Source organism: Lemur catta, chromosome 10 (assembly GCF_020740605.2).
Source record: "Lemur catta isolate mLemCat1 chromosome 10, mLemCat1.pri, whole genome shotgun sequence".
In the NCBI taxonomy this organism is placed as follows: Eukaryota; Metazoa; Chordata; class Mammalia; order Primates; family Lemuridae; genus Lemur; species Lemur catta.
The window spans coordinates 49,101,829-49,120,281 of record NC_059137.1 but is presented as its reverse complement, the minus strand read 5'-3'; the positions used below and the strand labels follow the sequence as shown (position 1 = coordinate 49,120,281).

The following is an 18,453-nucleotide window of genomic DNA, read 5'->3' as shown; positions in this document are numbered from 1 at the left end:
TTTATCTATAAACATTTCAACACCATTTAGTTTTAGACATACTAATACAGCTAACCTTCCTCACTCTTCCCTGTTTTGGCACATAAAATGTTCTTTCATGCCTTAGGCTTCTCTCTAAACTCTTCCGTTGTGTGTTGATTTTATCTTTTAACTCTCAGAGATTTGGGAGTACCTTGCAGGTGTGTCTCAGAATGGAGATGGCCAGTGTTTTCCTATTTACCTCTTGGGGACAGCCCAGGGAACTCACAGCCATTTATTTAGACCAAGTAGCACAAAATTCCTCTGCCGCAAATTTACTTAACTGGATGCCAGTTTCACTGCTCAGAGTGCAGATGAGAACAGCTTGTAAGAGGAGAGGACTGCAAGGAGGGGATTATAAGAATGTCGCCAAAATGTCACATACCTAACGTTTTGAAGTATTGATTACTTTATGCAGAGGGATAAATAGCTAGGTAAAGGAGAGTTTATGGTGTATACAGAGATAAGCACAGAGATTGGAGAACCATCTTGGCCAGTCAGATTCCACACTCAGCAATGTTGCTCAGAAACCTTCCAAATCTGAACGGCCTGGGCAGGGTTTTGAAAGGAAAGCAGTAGTTTGCTGGTAAATTGCTTCAGTCTGGATCAGTGGACTGTAGCTGTACTTACCAGTGCAGATAAGGGCCTCTCCAGGTGTAGACCATCAATGAGGTCATCGACAAAAGGGAAACGTTTTTGGTTGTCATTGATTTTATAAGATCACAAAAGAGATACTGTAAGGCCTGCCTGACATCATCAATGGAAAATGAGAAGATGATGAGGGCTGAGAGGTGAGTGTATCTTTCACTGAAAGGAGAGAACACAGATGAGCTCATCTGATGTTTTCTCAGGAAGGGAGAGACAGAAAATATTTCTCCTTTCCTGGCATGTTTTTCTGCTTTATTATGAGTTGAATAGCTGACACACATTGTGTCTAATAAAGAGATCACAGAAACCTCACAGGGAAAATAAAAGTAAAAGGCAGTTGTTTTTTGAAATTCTTCTTTCTCTGTCCCTGCCCAACATGATTTAGTAGCTACAATAAAAGACAAGCAATTGTGTAAGCTTTTCATAATGTAAGTCATTTCAAGTTGGCATATCTGAATTTTTTGCCCAGCAGATCTGTTAACCAGAGGAGGGGTTTTGCTTCATAGAGAGTTAGACTCAGAGAGGACCTTGTCACCAGTGGCAAAGGCTGGCAAAGGAGGACTTGCGCCAGTGCACTAGATCAAAGGGAAAAGTAGACAGGTTTGACTGTGTTCCTAATGGTACTCTGAGCTACATGTTAATGGCTATTGACTTATTCAAGCTGCCATCAAGGGGACCTCGGTATCTGATAGAATATTGAGTATCCAAGGTTCTTAAGTTTGCCTCAGTAAGTACAGATGCACAGAATCCCCACCAAAGACCCCAAGCTTTTATAGAACTTACATAAAATGGATGAGAGTATAGCAGGAAAATCCAACTTACCTCAGCTCCCCAGTAGACTACAGGAAACATATAAGGAAATGCAAATGGTCCAAGTTAGCCCATCCCAATCCTGAGAAAGCAATTCCCACATCTATTCAGTGGAATGCAGGAAGGATGGGTAGCTGGACAGGTAGTGGGATATATAATACCATATCCATTGGTTAGTGGTTTCTAGGAGCAGTTACAGCATCACATGGCTGTACTAGGTATAGGGTCCCTCAGCAAGGACTCTGCAGTGGAACATGCAAGAGAATTTATGACAGAGCCACTTGCTGCCTTATTCTCCTAAGCAACCATCAACTCCAATTAAATAGAAGAGGTAATGGCGGTAACCTGACTCACTGGCATTGACAAAAAATACCCAAATTCCTAAGGAGACTATTAGTGGAAACAAATGTAGGAAAGGGAAGACATGCAGCTTGGGAACGTTTAGGCATAGGCAGTCTAAGCTCTACCCACTTCCTTAAGTCGTAAGGGCCCTGCGATATTTATGCTGAAGGCATGTCAACTAAACAGAATTTCAAGGGCAAAGAAATTCCAATTCCTCTTCATCTTTTGTGCAAGATAATTAATTGGTGACAATGTTGACCCTGAATAACCAAAAAAAGATTAAATCAAGTTAAAACTATTTTCAGCTTTGTTGAGCTATAATTTACATATAATAAAATTGACCCATTGTGAGTGTGCAATTCAGAGATTTATTTAGCAAATTTATATAGTTCTGTAACCATCATTATAATCTAGGATTGGTTCTTTTAAGGGCTTTATCAAGGTATAATTAATATACCATACAACTTACCCACTGAAAGTATACAATTCAATAGCTTTTAGTGTATAGAGTTGTGCATTCATCACAACGCTCTATTTTAGAACATTTTCTTTATCCCCAAAATAAACTCCACACCCCTTAGCCAACACTCCCAATCCTCCCAAGACCCAAACAACTAGTAATATACTTTCTATCGCCATAAATGTACCTATTCTAGACATTTCATATAGATGAAATCATATAGTACATGGTCTGTTACTTAGCATAAGGATGTTTTCAAGATTCATCCATGTTGTAGCATTCCTTTTTATGGTAGGATAATATTCCATTATATGGACAGACCACATTTTATTTATTCATCAGGTGATAGACATTTGGGTTGTTTCTACTTTTGGGCTATTATGAATAATGCTGTGAAGGTTCATGTGCAAGTTTTTGTGTGGACATGTTTTTTGTTTTTCTTAGGTATATATATCTAAAAGTGAAATTGCTGGGTTGTGTGACACATTTGTGTTTAACTGTATGAGAAACTGCCAACTCTGTTCCAGGGTGGCTATACCATTTTACATTTACACCAGAAATGTATGAGAGTTCCAGTTTCTCCATATTATCACCAACATTTGTTATTGCCAATCATTTTTATTATAGCTATCCTCATGAATATGGAATGGTATTTCATTGTGATTTTAATTTACATTTTCATAATGTAAGGTTGTTTTCATGTTGCCTAACTCTAACACGTTCTTCTGCCTTCCCTATTCTGATTTTGAGGGCTTATGTGATTAGACTGGCCCTACCTTGATAACCTGGGATGATCTCCCTATTTTAGGTTCATATGATTAGCAGCCTCAATTCCACCTGCAACCTTAATTCCTTTTTGCCACGTTAGGTTCTAGTGATTAGGGCATGGACATAGTCACAGGTTCTAGGGATTAGGACATAGACATCTTTGGGAGGACATTATTCCACCTACCACACCCTGTCTGAAGGGCACAGCTCATTTTCATGTGACTGGTACCCCGCAAAAAATGCAAATTCAATGTTTTCTAGACCTTCCAATAATTTCAGAAAAGCCAAACCAAAAAAAGTTTAAAAACAATACATACTTTTTTTTAACTGCCCATTTTTAGCTAAATGCAACTAATTCAAATTTTTAAAAATTCTTGTTGGCTAAACATGTTTGTGCTCTGAATATGGTTTGGAGGCTACTATTAATAGCACCCTCAGTTAAATTTTCCATTTTCTATATTCTGTGCTCATATATTACACCTCACTTCCCAGACAGAGTGTTACTTAATTTACTTGAGTAACACTCAAATTGTAATCACAATTTATTTTATTAGAGTATACCTATTAAAACCATATAATAATTTGGGTGGGAGAAAATTATTTTTTTTTTACTATTACTAAAAAGGAAGCCAACAATAATAATAGAATAAGTAAGATTCTAGGGAAAGTATTTGCCTCATTTCCAAATTTAGAAGCAGCTTCAGAACTATTAACCTGTTTCCTGATTGTAAACAGAGGGGATTTAGATAGATGCCCTCTTGGACTTCTCTTATACCCATGAGTTCTATGAATTTCTTACATACAAATAAATGACAGCAGTCCCCACCCACCACCATCAGCTATGACCTCCCATTACTCGAAATTCTAATATTGAAAATTGACTTTGTTTGGGGAAATAGAAGACTAGATGACAAGGAACAAGTATAGGTTTTGCCATGAAGTCTTGTAAAAATAACAGATGAGGGGAAAGTTCTCAGAGAACTGGTGAGGACAAAGGGCGCAGGGTAGAATGGACTGAAAGGCTGAGGGCTGATGTGGAAGGCAGGAGGTAGATGTGAAAGGAGACCTTGCAAGAACGACAGTGGGACAGAAAGGAGTCAAAAATTCCTGAGCAATAAGATGGGAAAGGCATCTGAAAGGAGAGTCAGACTAAGAAAAGATCAGGCATGTTAATATGACTATTATTTGTAACACAGCAACTCTAGTTGAAATTGTCAGGTAGTGCGGTCCCCCGAAAAGTTACGGCCAGCAAAGAATAGTAACTGGACATAAATAGTCAGTAACCGTTATTATTATTGTCAGGTGTATAAGATGCCACTGGTATTTATAAGGGCTTTCCTAGATTCACACTGATCTTGGTCCTTTAAACCTTATTTAACTCATGAGTTTTAAATTCTTCAGCTGGGAATTCTCATTTCAGGGAGTTTTTGAAGATTTAACTCCATGGGGCCTTGTGAAAGACTTACAACAGTTGTGGTGTAAGCAGAGTCTAGCATTTCTTAAGGTATTTCTTGGATATACTCACTCATTACAAGGTATTCATTGATTAAATTTGGATTAAATATAATTCGCTTAGTTTTAGGTATTGAAAATATGTGAAATTTATAATACTTCATTGCTTTATACCTTAATATTAATACCAAGTTCAAATATCATTGTATACTCAAATATTTTCTTTAGTAGGCATCACTGTCTTCTTCATGGTTCTTTTGAATTAAGATTTGGGTCTGCCATGGATAACATAACTGTTTTCTAGAACATTCTCCTGGGGCTTACCAGCGAGTCAGTCTGGCATCTGTTGTTTCACGGCATCTCTGGAAATGGGTACTTTCTGGGGTCTTCAACAAGAGCGCAGCCACTCTGTGACTTTTAAGTTCTCTGCATCTGTACAGATACTGATACCAGATTAGGGAGAATCCGTCGTATATAAAATATTTCTTCTTCTAATTATGCTGACAGTCTCGCAGTTCTTCCAGATAGAAGCAGTTTAGTTCCTTCTCACTAATAGATTTGTTCCCTCTCCTCTCATCTGTCTTCTTCCTCTTTCTTTTCTTTAACTTTTTCCTTTCTGAGTGTCTTCTTTGTTTATCAGAAGGTCCCAGTATTGCTCCTCAGAGTGTTTTCTCATTGTGTTATTGCAGAGACAGTGCTGATGATAGTCACCATTTTTTGAAAACTCATGCTGTGCTAAGGCATTGTTCTAATAGCTTTACATACATTAATTTACTTATTTCTCTCAGCCACCAAAAGTAGAAAACTAAGGCACAAAGAGATTAAATAAGTTGCCTAAGGGCACTAGCTGCTAAATGATGGAGTTGGGACACCTGACCCATGAAGGCTGCCCCTTCACATCCATGCCCTGTGCAGGCGTCACTAGTTCAGTGTGCATTTTTGCTGTTCAGTCCTGATGAATGTAACCCAGAATCCGTATCTGAACAGCGCTCCGGGAAGACTCTGCCAAACACTGGATTTGGCTTCAGAATCTCAAACCTATTTGCCATTTCTGTGTCCTTTCTGGAGCTCTCGGGTAATCTCCAAACCCGCCAGATCGGCCTGACCTGCAGCCATTGTTTCTGTCATTGTGAGTTTCCCATTCCCTCTCTTCCCTGGAAGGAAAGCACAGGCACACTCCTAGCTTAGATGGCCTCTAGCCAAATGGTGAGAATCTGAGGTCTTTGAAGTACAATTTATTTTTGATGGTTAAGTTTAGGGGGAGAATCATTTTCAAATCACACTTGTGACTTACAATGTTAGAAGAATTGAAAGAAGACCCATGTGATTCATTCATTCAGTGAGTCAACAAACATTCATTAACCCAGGATTCGTTAGCACTTGCTAATTGCTATAAGAAAAACAAACCTATAAATATATGATGGCTAAAGTATGATAGTTTATTTCTTGCTCACATAAAGTCTGAAAGAATTTCACAAGAGTTTTTATAGTTCGGGCCAAGAAGTGGCACACTTCACTTCTGTTCGTGTTCCACCTGCTGGAACTCAGTTCTGTGCTCATACCTAAGGGCAGAGAGGCTGGGAAATGATCCAGCTGTGTGCAGAAGAAGAGGAAAAGGGTTTGGCTAATAGCAAGTTAGTCTCTGCCATGGCTTCTAAAATGGAAGACATCATGGCATTTTAAACAAAGTTTCTATTAGCAGAGCCCTGGGATTCAGCCCTGAGAAAACATTACTTACACTGCTCTCTGCTCTTGGTTTCATTTAAAAAATAAACCTCCCATCTCCTCTGACTCCCCTGTCAGCCACCTTTATACATTAGGCCAAGGACATTTTTCAAGTACCTGTGTTCATATTTTTTTCCCACTGGATTTTGATTTTACCCAGAACCACACATGAGAGAAAGAAACCTGAACCATGGCCCTGACTCTGCATAGGAATGGATTTCTGAGCATTCGTGCTAGGGGCTGCTGATCTGTCCCTGCCTGTCTCTCCAGAGGTCTTAGTCCTTCAGAAGCAGGACAGGGTCTGGTTTGCCGAACACCTCTGTTTTAAAGGCTTCGTGAGGCTGTGCTCCTTCCCAAATGATGTTTCCATCCTTAGATGCTGACATACAAGTTTTAGTCACACCTCAGGTTCACCTTGGGTACAAGGGCTGCCGTCGCTTACTAGGGAGGTTCTATCTCCCCTGTTACATGTTACTTCTAACTTGAACCATAATCAAAGACTATGCTATAAGTACAATACAGTCGAGCAAAAACAATTCCCTTAATGCCTCTGTTTCTGTGTCTGACTCTCTTGGAGAAGCTTGATTCCTCATGTTAGGCCCAATAAATGGAAAAGCTTGCCTTTATTTCTATGTCTTTATTTTTCTTAGATTTATACAGATAAAAGCCTTGGCATAATCTCCTGTGTATAGCTCTCATTGAGCTAAAGCACAAATAAATTTACAGATTAAATGAAAGTAATCTGTACAGCCTATGTCTATAAATTAACACTAATCTGTGAGCCGACACTGACTTGTTTGCAAAATGTACATAATCCTGACTGCTGAGATGCAGCTCTGGCTACAGAGGACTCTGTGAGGATGATTTAGCTCTCTTAGCACTTTTTTCTGTTTTGCCTATTCTGAAAATCCCTTTGGTACAGTATGCCATGACTTTTTTTGAGCACTGTCTTAGCATACACATTTCACTGCTTCTCTGCATCTTTATTCTTCTTAACTTCTGTACTTAAAAATAGCATTAGTTACTATCAACATGATTGTAATCGCACAGCATAGGCACCGGTATCACACGGCAGTCATCACATAGAAGTACTCAATTATTAGGTGACCAGGTGATCTAAAATAGGCTATGTTGATTTTTTTTTTTTGGTTGGCCATTAAAATCCATTAGTTCCAACTTGAAAAATTCTAATAAAGAACTAGTGGTGTCTCAAAAGAAATCTCTTGCCAGGAAACAGAAGAAGCAGTTAAAGGAAAAATAAAAGCGCTCAGTGTTCTGAATGCTAAACCTGGCGGCACATGAGAATCACCTAGGAACTTGTTAGCAACAGAGATTATAGCTTCCACTCCCTCATCTGAGATTGAGATTTAGTAGATCTGGAATGGGACCCAAAAATATACGCAAGCATTTTTCTAATAGATGTAGGAGGGCCAATGGATTAAAAAACATTGTTTTCATTATAAATTTCTACTGATTATAAATACTTGGGTAACTTTGTGCTTTGTTTTAGCAAAAGATCTTTAAGGCAATAGTATATATAAGAAGTACCCTGTGCTAACAACAGCACCTCTACTGACAGGAAAAAAGGCCATTAGTTTTCAGCAAAAGCTCAATATAATTAATTAAGGGCTGGATTTAATTCAGTGACACTTGAATTTTATAGCTATACACTTGCAGCTATAAAACCCACCTTTATTATTAAAATTCCTATAGGCAAAATAACTTGGTAATTGTGAGTCTAAAACTCTCTCGTCCCCAACCTCATTTTCCCCCTTGGCACAGTTGTTTTTATGACACCATGGGGCAGCTCTAGTGTTATAGCAGGACAGATTATGTTTTTAACAAGTGCCGTAGGAATTCATTGTCAGTCAGTCTACAGACAAGGATTTGGGACCCCTAAAACAAGCACTGGACTTTACGTCAGAGATCTGGGGTACAGTTCAGCCCTATTACTTTGCTAGCTCTGTGGCCTTGGGCAAATCCTGGAGCCTTTGTGAGCCTAAGTTCCTTGTCTATATAAGAGATAGTAATATTTTACCTACCTGACTCTCAGGGTTGTTATTAAAAAAAAAATCCAGATAACGCGCATAGCACAGCATACACATACATATTTTAATTTAATATTTATTGAAGACCTACTATGTGCCAGGATTAGGTGGTAGGAATAAAGAAGCAAACAAGAAAGATAAGATCCCTGCTTTTATGGAGAGGACATGGTCAGGTGTAGTGAGGGCGGGGTGGTGGAGAGAACACACAAATATGTAAGATAAATTCTGATACTTTCAGTGCTTATGAAAACAATAAAATTGGCAATGAGCTACATAATGCCTGACAGGGGAGTGAAGGGATGTCTGTTTTAATGGGGTGGCTGGGAAAGGCCTCACTAGGAGGTGTTCCTTGCACAGAGACCTGGATGACCAGAAGAAGAGAGCCATGTAGACATCTGTGGGTGGAGAATGTTAGGGACAGGGTGCAGTCAGGGCACCTTTGCTGCTGTGTTGGAGCAAAGGCAGGCCAGTGTGCTGGAGCACAGTGACTGATGGGGAGAGTGGTCTCAGTGAGGTGGGAGATGGAGACTGCCAGGCCTTCATGTGTAGGGGATGGTTGGTCATGAAAAGGAACTTGACATTTTGTTCTAATTGCACTGAAAAAGCACTGAAAAATATAAGCAGAAAAGTTGTATGATCCTCTTTATGTTTTAGAAAGATCATTCTGGCCGTCATAGGAAGAGATTGCAGTGGGGGGAGAGTGGAAGCAAGCAGGCCAGTAAAACTGCAACACTCCAGCCAGAGAGGATGGTAACATTGCGCTATAGCAGCAGCGATGCTGGTGAGATTTAGGGTAGATTTGGAGTCAGAGCCGGGTAGCTTCTGACGAGTAGGGAAGTGAGGCCAGTATGCCAGTGTTCATTCAGTGTCATCCAGCTGCTGCCTCCCCCTGCTGCCCTGCATCACTATTCTCACCAGTCATTACAGCACTAAATCACTCATCCTCAGATCAGGTCATATCCAATCGCAAGTGAACAGAAGGTAGGTGAAATAAGGGAAAAGGCCACTACACAGTCAAAATACATTCGGAGAGCCGATGCACAACACAGAGGCGAGCTCCTGAGAACCTTATTCAAGTTGCTGCCCCTGAATGTAGTTCTAATGAGCTTAACTAGCTAGGCCTAGAAGGCAAATAAAACAGGAGAGGACTATGAGGCCGTGGGACAGTGCAAGCAGGAATAAAGATTAAATGGATATGGGAGAAAACAGAAACTAGGTCTATACCTCCAAAGGGCATTTCCAAATTAACGTTTTCCTCACAGTTAATGAAGGCAGAGAAGAGTGAATGCTGTTGTAGGATGTCCTGCCTATGAAATGGTTAAAACAAAATTAAATCCATTTGACTTACAAAAGATTAAGCTTTGGGTATATGAAAATGATCTCATGTGGACCCTTATTTCCCCAAGGTGCTCAATATAATGAATTTTTTCATTGTATTTTGTGGTCATGTGCATGAAGTACTGTATTTTATCCCCAGCTGATAAAGGCCTATAAAACATAACATATATAGAACTTCCACTTCTGAGAAGACGGCATAGATGGCCTTGTTGTACTTTTCCCTATTCTTCCTGCTAAACTAAAAACCCTGTACTTTATATGTAAAACACACATAAAAGAACTGAAAAGTGGAGAGAAGAAAGCAGACTGGCTAGGAACCTTGGAAACTGAGGAAGAGCACAACTGTGAATTTGTAGGATTTCTTCTTGCCTCATAAATCCCAAACTTGGAGCCAAAGAAGCAGCTACCGGGAAATGCCAATGGATATGAAAAAATAAAGAAATAAAGCCCCAGCTGAAAGCCTGCTTTCTCCAGCAAGAGGACCAGGAAAGGAGCAGCATAGCAAGACAGAGAACTTTTAGAAAATTCTACTCTAGCTGGAAGCCACAGGAAACACTGGGTTCACCATTACCCATACCAGCAAAGGCTGAGTAGAGAGCCTAGACTTTCCCCCTAGCCAGACTGAAACAAGGTACCCCCAAATCCCCATGGAGGTGATGTCAGAGAAGATGAGGGTTTTCATCCCCACCAGGGTGTGATATGGAGACCACATGGGGAGCCTGGAGTTCCACCATCACCTTGCAGCACCCTGCTTCTCCTTCCCACTGGAGAGTGACGACTCTTACCACCTCCCAGTGGTAAGGGTCCTCCTATGGCGGTCCAGTGGGGGCCATGCAGGGAGCCAGAACTCCCACCCCTGCCCAGCAGTGATGAGGAGCCCCCAATTGGGTAACAGAAGAGGCCAAATGGAGATCCTGTACTTCTGCCTCCACCAGGTAGTAACAAGGTGGTGTTACTCTCTGCTCCCATGCCTGAGCGGTTTCAGAAAAAGTCAGCTAAAACAGAAGGTTTAAATAAGATCCAAAGTCTCATAACAATACAAAAATGTCCAGGTTTCAACTAAAAATCATCATCATCCAAACACCCACATTTACCACCATAGTGCTGAAAGTTCTGCCCAGTGCAATAATGTAAGAAAGGGAAATAAGAGGCGTACAGATTGGAATAGAAGAACTAAAACTTGTCCCTATTTGCAGATAGAATGATTGTCTATGTAGAAAATCCCAAGGAACCTACAAAAAAGAAAAAGTCTGAGAACTAATAGGTAAGTTTAGCAAGGTCACAGGTTCTACAAAAAGCTACTATACTTCTATATACCAGCAGTGAACACTGAAATTAGAAATATCACATCATTTACCATTCCTCAAAAGAAACCCAAACTATTTAGGTTAATTAATGTAACAAAATATAACAGAACAATAAACTGATAAAAGAAAGAAGATCTAAATTAAGGAAGATAAATACACATAGAGTGTTCGTGGATTGGAAGACTCAACACAGTAAAGACGTCAATTCTCCCCTAATATAAAGATTTAATGTAATTCCTATCAAAATCCTAATAAGATTTTGTACATATACAGAAGATTATTCTAAAGTGTATATTAAAAGGCAAAGGAACTAGTATAGAATAAAGCAGAAGTAATCAGCCTACACAAATTCAAAATTAATTATATAGCTACCGTAATTAAGATTATGTGTTATTGGCAGAGAGATAGACACATGGATCAGTAGGAACAGAGTAGAGAACCCAGAGATAGGTCACACAAATATGCCCAGTGGATTACGACAAAGGTGCAAAAGCAGTTCATTGTAGAAAGATAGCCTGTTTAATAAATGGTAATGGAGCAATTGTACATCCACAGGCAAAAAACAAATGTGCTTTGACCTAAGTCTTACACCTAATACAAAAGTAACTCAAAATGTGTCACAGATTTAAATGTAAAACATAAACTATAAAACTTTTAGAAAAAAAATATTCAAGATCTAGATCTAGATTCATAGTAATCAAACTTTATGTCAAAAGCATGATTCTATCTTTGCTTTTTGTTGCCTGTGCTTTGGAGGTCTTATCCAAGAAATTCTTGCCGAGACCAACATCATGTAGTATTTCCCTCTATTTTCTTTTAGTAGTTTTATCATTTGGGGTTTTACATTTAAGTCTTTAATACATTTTGAGTTGATTCTCATATGTGGTAAGAGATAGGAGTCTCCTTCATTCTTCTCCTGTGAATATGCAAATTCTCAGCACCATTTATTGAAGAGATTGTCCTTTCTCCATGTGTGTTCTTGGCACTTTTCTTGAAAATGAGTTGGCTGTAAGTGTATGGATTTATTTTTGTGTTCTCTATTCTGATCCATTGGCTTATGTTTCATGCCAGTACCATGGTATTTTGGTTACTATAGCTTTGCAGTATATTTTTAAGTTAGATAGTGTGATGCCTCCAACTTTGTACTTTATGCTAAAGATTTCTTTGTCTATTCAGTGTCTTTTGTGACTCCATACAAATTTTAAGATTTTTTTTTTATCTCTGTGAACCATATCATTGGTAATTTGATAGGAATTACATTGAATCTGTAGATTGCTTTGTATAGTATGAACGTTTTAACAATTTCTTCTAATCCATGAGCATGGGATATCTTTTCATTTATTTGTGTCCTCTTCAATTTCTTTCATTGATGTTTTATAGTTTTTAGTGTAGAGATCTTTCATCTCCTTGGTTAAATTTATTCCTAAGTAATTTTTTTGTAGCTATTGTAAATGAGATTGTTTTCTTGATTTTTTTTCTAGATAGTTCACTATTAGTGTATAAAAACACTACTGATCTTTGTATGTTGATTTTGAGTCCTGCACCTCTATTAAATTTGTTTATTCTAACAGTTTCTTAGTGGAATCTTTAAGGTATTCTATATATGAGATCATGTCATCTGCAAACAGGTACAATTTAACTTCTTCTTTTCCAGTTTGGATGCCTTTTCTTTTTTTCTCTTGCACAGTTGCTCTGGCTAGGACTTCCAGTACTATTATATGTTGAATAAAAGTGGCAAAAGTGTGAATGTCCTTATCTTGTTCCAGATCTTAGAGGAAAAGCTTTTAACGTTTCCCTGTTCATGTGATATTAGCTATGGGTTTGTCGTATATGGCCTTTACTGTGTTGAGGCACATTTTTTTATACCTAATTTGTTGAAAGTTTTTATCATGAAGGGATATTGGATTTTGTCAAATGCTTTTTCTGCATCTATTGAAATGATCATATGTTTTTCATCCTTTGTTCTGTTAATTCTGATGTATCACATTTATTGATTTGCGTATGTTGAACCATCCTTCCATCCCTGAGATGAATCTCACTTGATAATGATGAATGATCTTTTCAATGTACCATCGCACTCAGTTTGCTAATATTTTGTTGAAGATTTTTACATCTGTGTTCCTCAGGAATATTGGCCATAATTTTCTCTTTTTGAGTGTCCTTGTCTGGTTTTGGGGATTACATCAAACTAAAAAGCTTCTGCACAGCAAAGGAAACAATCAAAAGAGTGAAAAGACAACCTGTAGCATGAGAGAAAATATCTGCAAGCTATGCATCTGACAAGGGCTTAATATCTGGAATATGTAAGGAACTCAATAGCCAAAAAAAAAAATCTAATGAGAAAATGTTCAAATGACATGAATAGACATTTCATCAGAAGATATACATATGGCAGATTGCATAAAAGATCATCAACATAATTATATTAGAAAAATGCAAATTAAAATCACAATGAGATATTGCTACACGCCTATCAGAATGGCTAAAATAAAAACTGGTGATAACACCAAATGCTGGCAAGGAAGCAGAGAAACTGGGTCACTGATACATTGCAGGGGGGAAAGTAAAATGCCATTGTGGAAAACAGTTTTCCAGTTTCTAAAAATCTAAACATGCACCTACCATATGACCTAGGAATTGCACTCCTGTGCATTTATCTCAGAGAAATTAAGACTCATCTTCACTGAGAAACCTATATCAGAATGTTTATAACAGCTTTGCTTGTAATATTCAAAATCTGGAAACAGCCCAGATGTCCTTCAACAGGTGAATGACTAAACAAACTATGGTATTAATACTTCCATACCATGAAACACTACTAAGCAATAAAAAGGAACAAACTATTGATACATCATGCAACCATGATGCTACTTGAGACTTGGAAGAATCTCCAGAGAAGTATTGAGTGGAAGAAAAAGCCAGTCACAAGAGTTTACATACCATGTGATTACGTTTACATAACATTCTTAAAATAACAAAATTATAGAAATGGAGACCATATTAATGGTTGTCAAAAGGTTAAGGAGGGTTTGGGAGCAACATGAAGAGGTCCTTGCAGTGATGGAAATCTTCATAACTTAACCTTATCAATGTCAATATTGAGGCCATGATACTGTCCTCTAGTTCTATAAGATGTAAGAAGGGGAAGGGCATAGAGGATTGCTCTGCATTACTTCTTATAACTGCATGTGAATCTACAGTTATCTCAAAAAAGTTTAATTTTCAAAAAATAAGCCTGTAAAAATATAATGTATAGGGTAATTTGTTAATTTAATGATTAAAATGCATAAATCATGCCAACTTGCATACTCTATCTTCAGACTCTTCAACTTTTGTTCTTTTTCTGACAACACTGGAGTAGGTAGGCAGGTGGAGGGATGGTTGTATACCATGCAGTTACAGTTTTTCCAAGGGAAAATATGGTGGGAAAAGTCTGGGCAGACCACCTGTTGGTTGATGTTTATCCCACGTTTTGAGGGAATGCTCCAAGTCCACAGTCACCATCCAGTAACACCTCACATTCTTTCCCATCTTCAGGAAAGCCACTAGTGAAAACATCACGAATGACCGTGCTCAACACAGAGAAGCCTGCAGTCACCGTTGATATCGGAAGCACCATCAAAACAGTGCAGGGAGTGAATGTGACAATTAACTGCCAAGTTGCAGGTGAGAAATTCATTCCTGTATTTGTGTGTTTGAATACTGGGGATACAAAGATAAATTGGACACGGATGCCGCTCTCAGGGATGCAGTGCTAGGAGGAAAGCTAAAGCATGAGCTTTCAATCACCCTGAAAGTAGAAAGTGCTACAGAAATTTAGAGGAGGAAAGATTACATCTTTCTGGGACAGAGGCAGTAAAGTAGGTATGGTTTTTAAATCTTGGCCTTCCATACTGATAGGCTGTGAACATGTAAACATGGGGAAAAGGAATTCCCAGTGGACAAAGGCATGTGAGAAAACTCACGGGAGCAGTGTGAGATGTGGTCTGGTGAGGCCAGAGTGCAGAATGGTGTGAAGGGCTTCAGCATCAGTAAGGTGAGTTGTGACTGGACCATAGCAGACCTTGAATGCCTGGTCAAGGTGTGTAGGCAAAGGCAGACAGAGAGTGATATTAAGGAGTCACGACCCCATAAGAGTGAGCCACCAGCAGTGCATAAATTGGATAAAAGAAGAGAAATACTGGGGCAGAGAGGCCAGTTAAGAAGCCATCACAGGGGCAGATGAAGAGAGGTTGGTTACTAGGTACAAATACACAGTTAGATAAAGAAATAAGACCTAATGTGAGATAGATCAGTAGGGCTACTACGGTTAACATTAATCTATTGTACATTTCAAAATAGCTAGAAGAGAATAAATCAAATATTCCTAGCATAAATAAAAGATAAATATTTAAGGTGATGTATATCCCAATTACTCTGATTTGATCTTTGGATATTATGTGATTATATCAAATTATCACATGTGCCCTGAAACTATGTACATCTATTATGTATCAATTTAAAAGAAGAAGCCATCAAAGTAGTTTAGAGGGGAGATAATGAATGGGGCATGAACTCAGGGCAGTAGTGGTGGAAAGGTAAGGAGGGTGGATGAACATGAGGGAGATGGCAGAGGTGAGACCAACAGGAGCCTGGGGTTCACCCAAATCAGAAATGGGCAGGAGTCACTGGAGAACATAGCCACTGTGATTAGGAGTTGTGACATAGGCATCGCTCTTGGGTAGGACTTACAAACTCAGACACCAGGAAGGCATGGGGAAGTGAGGAGTAGTGGACAATAGGCAGTGGTAAGATGCTCTTTAAAAAGGTATTGACCTTCGGTTAAAGAACAAAAAACACCAACACAGAGCAGAACAAAGCCCAGCTACTATTTCTCCCTTCCTGTGGACCACTCATTTCTGATGTGAACCTTGGGGCTTTCACTCCCACAGTGGAATGAAGAAAGGGATGGCTCCTGTGCCACTGGGCAGCTAGAGTCTCCTGATCACTGTCCTCATGAGATACACCCTACAGAGGCGTGTCTACCCCCAAACCCAACCCCAGGCTCCCCGGTTATGTCCTGTCTGCAGAGTGGACAGACAGTGATGCCTCTGCTCCATGGGTTTGTCCACCTTAGACCTCAGCCTCATCATCTGAAGGTTTACCTCAACTTGTTATTTATAAGTCCAGAAAACCCATTTTAGAATAATAGGAAGAATATCTAAATCTAGGGCTTATTGTTTCTAAATAACAGCCAGATCAGATTTTATCTGAAATGTTCCGATAGCTTCAGGACATCTGAAATATAAATCTTTGTTTGTGCATTAGCTTCTCCTTTGTGAAGCTTCCCTCGGCCTTTGTAATGCTTCCTTCCAGCCTCATCAGTGAAACCTTGTGCAACCAAATCCCTTTTGGACCTGTTCTCCTAGATAGGGAGTAAGACAGAACCCCTGACAGGGATCCCCGTGAATGAGCTGCCTCCTGTGTGGGGATTAATGTGCCAGCTGGGCCTTTCCACAGAGCAGTCACTCCCCACCTGATCACGAGGGACACATGCCTCGCAGATGAAACACTGTCTGGGCATATGATGGACCATGCGGTGTCTCTTCTTGAGAGTTAGGATTGGTAAGAATAAAAGAAAAGGGGAGGAAAGGGCAGCAAAACAAGGCATTGGGCATTTGAAGGAGATTGAGAGAGCCGGAATCCAGGTAGAAAGGTATTTACTGCAGAAAGCCTAGGATACTAAAATGAGCTTGGCCCACTCTTCCATGCCACCTGGGGCCCTGTCTCCCAATCGGCTCACTTGGTCACCTTATAGTGAGATCCTTCATGGCTGTATCCAGCTTTTGCCTGGCTGTGACACTGTATCTTTATTTTTGTCTTTGCCCATAGAACCATTTGTATTAATTCTGCTTAACTAAAATAAATCTTTGTGTCTCTGTCATTATGCTTTTTGTTAAACAAGATATTTATTCAAAGTGGGTGGGAAACAGCCTGCTTTTGATTACACAGTGAGTTTGCTGGACAAGGAAATCGAGCTAAGTCTCCAGTCAAAATACTGATGGTGATAATTCTAAATGCCAAGGGGCAAAGGAACTGCTTTAACTTTGCTGCTATGAGTGGCTCTTATAGCTCTTTCCCTACTCTCAGTCATCTCTACCCTGTCTCCAGCCAGGCAGCTTAGTGACCTCAGGACTGCTCGGGTAGAATTCTCTAAGCCCCGGTAACATTGCCAGTGGCTTTTGCAATACCCTAGCTTGAGAATTAGCAACCCAGGCCCTGCTAATGAGCAGAGAAGTGGGACTCCTTATATAAGAGCCTCCTGAAAGAAGAATTTCATGTTAAATTCATTTGTGTTATCCATTTGGCAGTTTTTATTGAATATCTAATCCAGGATAGATCAGATGTCTCCTAATACAAGGATACATAGATGAGTAAGATATTATATTACTTTCAGAAAGCTCATAGTCTGGGGAAAAGGAAAAAAGTTATGAAATACATAATTATAATGTAACATGTAGGTACAGTTGTTGTTTTCTTATTATAAAATATTGGAGTATTGTAGTTTTGGAAAATATAGAACATTTAAAAAGAGGCCAAGAAGGAAAGACAACTTGTTCAAAGTCCCACTCTCCAAATTCAGCCAACCATTTTTGGTTGACATTTTTGCATATTTCCTTAATTGTTACATTTTATCCTGCTTCCTTTTCACTCAATAATGGATATTTTTCTGTGTCATAAGCATAATTTTAATGACTATATAATAATCTATTTTAAGAATATTACATAATTTACCTAGAATGACTTATGTCCTTCCATATTTGAGTTGTTAGCAGTTTTTCATTAAACAACTTTTTGCCCACATGTGCTTTCAGCTTATAAAATGCAGCCTTACAAATTCTTCCCAGCCCTTAAACATAAAAAGCACTAAGCAGTGGGTATAATGGGGCTTTTTCTTGAAAAGTGATCCAATCCACTATACCACTCCCATACTTGTTCTCTATTTGAGAAGAGTTCAGAAAGCTGAGTAGGAGACAAAGGATCAGGGGAGAAAGGAGTGTTTCAGTAAATGGGAAAAGGACGTGCAAAGATCCTGAGGCAGAAAGAGCGTGCTGCAGTTAAGGACGTGAAAGTGGCTGGTGCGGCTGTATTATAAAGAGCAGAGAAGAAAGTGGCATACAGGGCTGGGGTAGTGGGGGTAGGCAGGGGCTAGATCTTACATGCTCTCATAGATTATGGTACAGTTTGGGTTTTTATCCTAGGAGCAAGGGGAAGCTGTTGAAGGACTTACTGAGGAGATAAAATTGGCAGGACTTGGTGATGCAGAAATAAAGAGCTCAGGAGCCAATGATGGGTGGTATGTTAGTTAGGGTAGGTTAGACTCTGGTGTCAAGTAGACCCCCAAATAAATAATGACTCAAACTTAGTAGAAGTTTATTATTGCTTACCTAAGAGTCCAAAGACTGCTTCTGGTCAACTGGAGAGGGTCCACCTCCACACTGTCGTTTAGGCTCACAGGATGCTGGTGGCTCTATTACCTTGAACACATACCTTCCAA

General features: G+C 39.3%; 1 protein-coding gene across 1 annotated transcript in view; it reads left to right on the top strand.

Moving 5' to 3' along the window:
* The window catches only part of ADAMTSL1 (ADAMTS like 1), a 366,380-nt gene that overhangs the window by 292,051 nt on the left and 55,876 nt on the right, over positions 1-18,453 (top strand). The window contains exon 21 of the mRNA XM_045563528.1: positions 14,454-14,582. Within this exon, the coding sequence (XP_045419484.1) occupies positions 14,454-14,582 (129 nt within the window). The remainder of the gene's footprint in view (positions 1-14,453; positions 14,583-18,453) is intronic.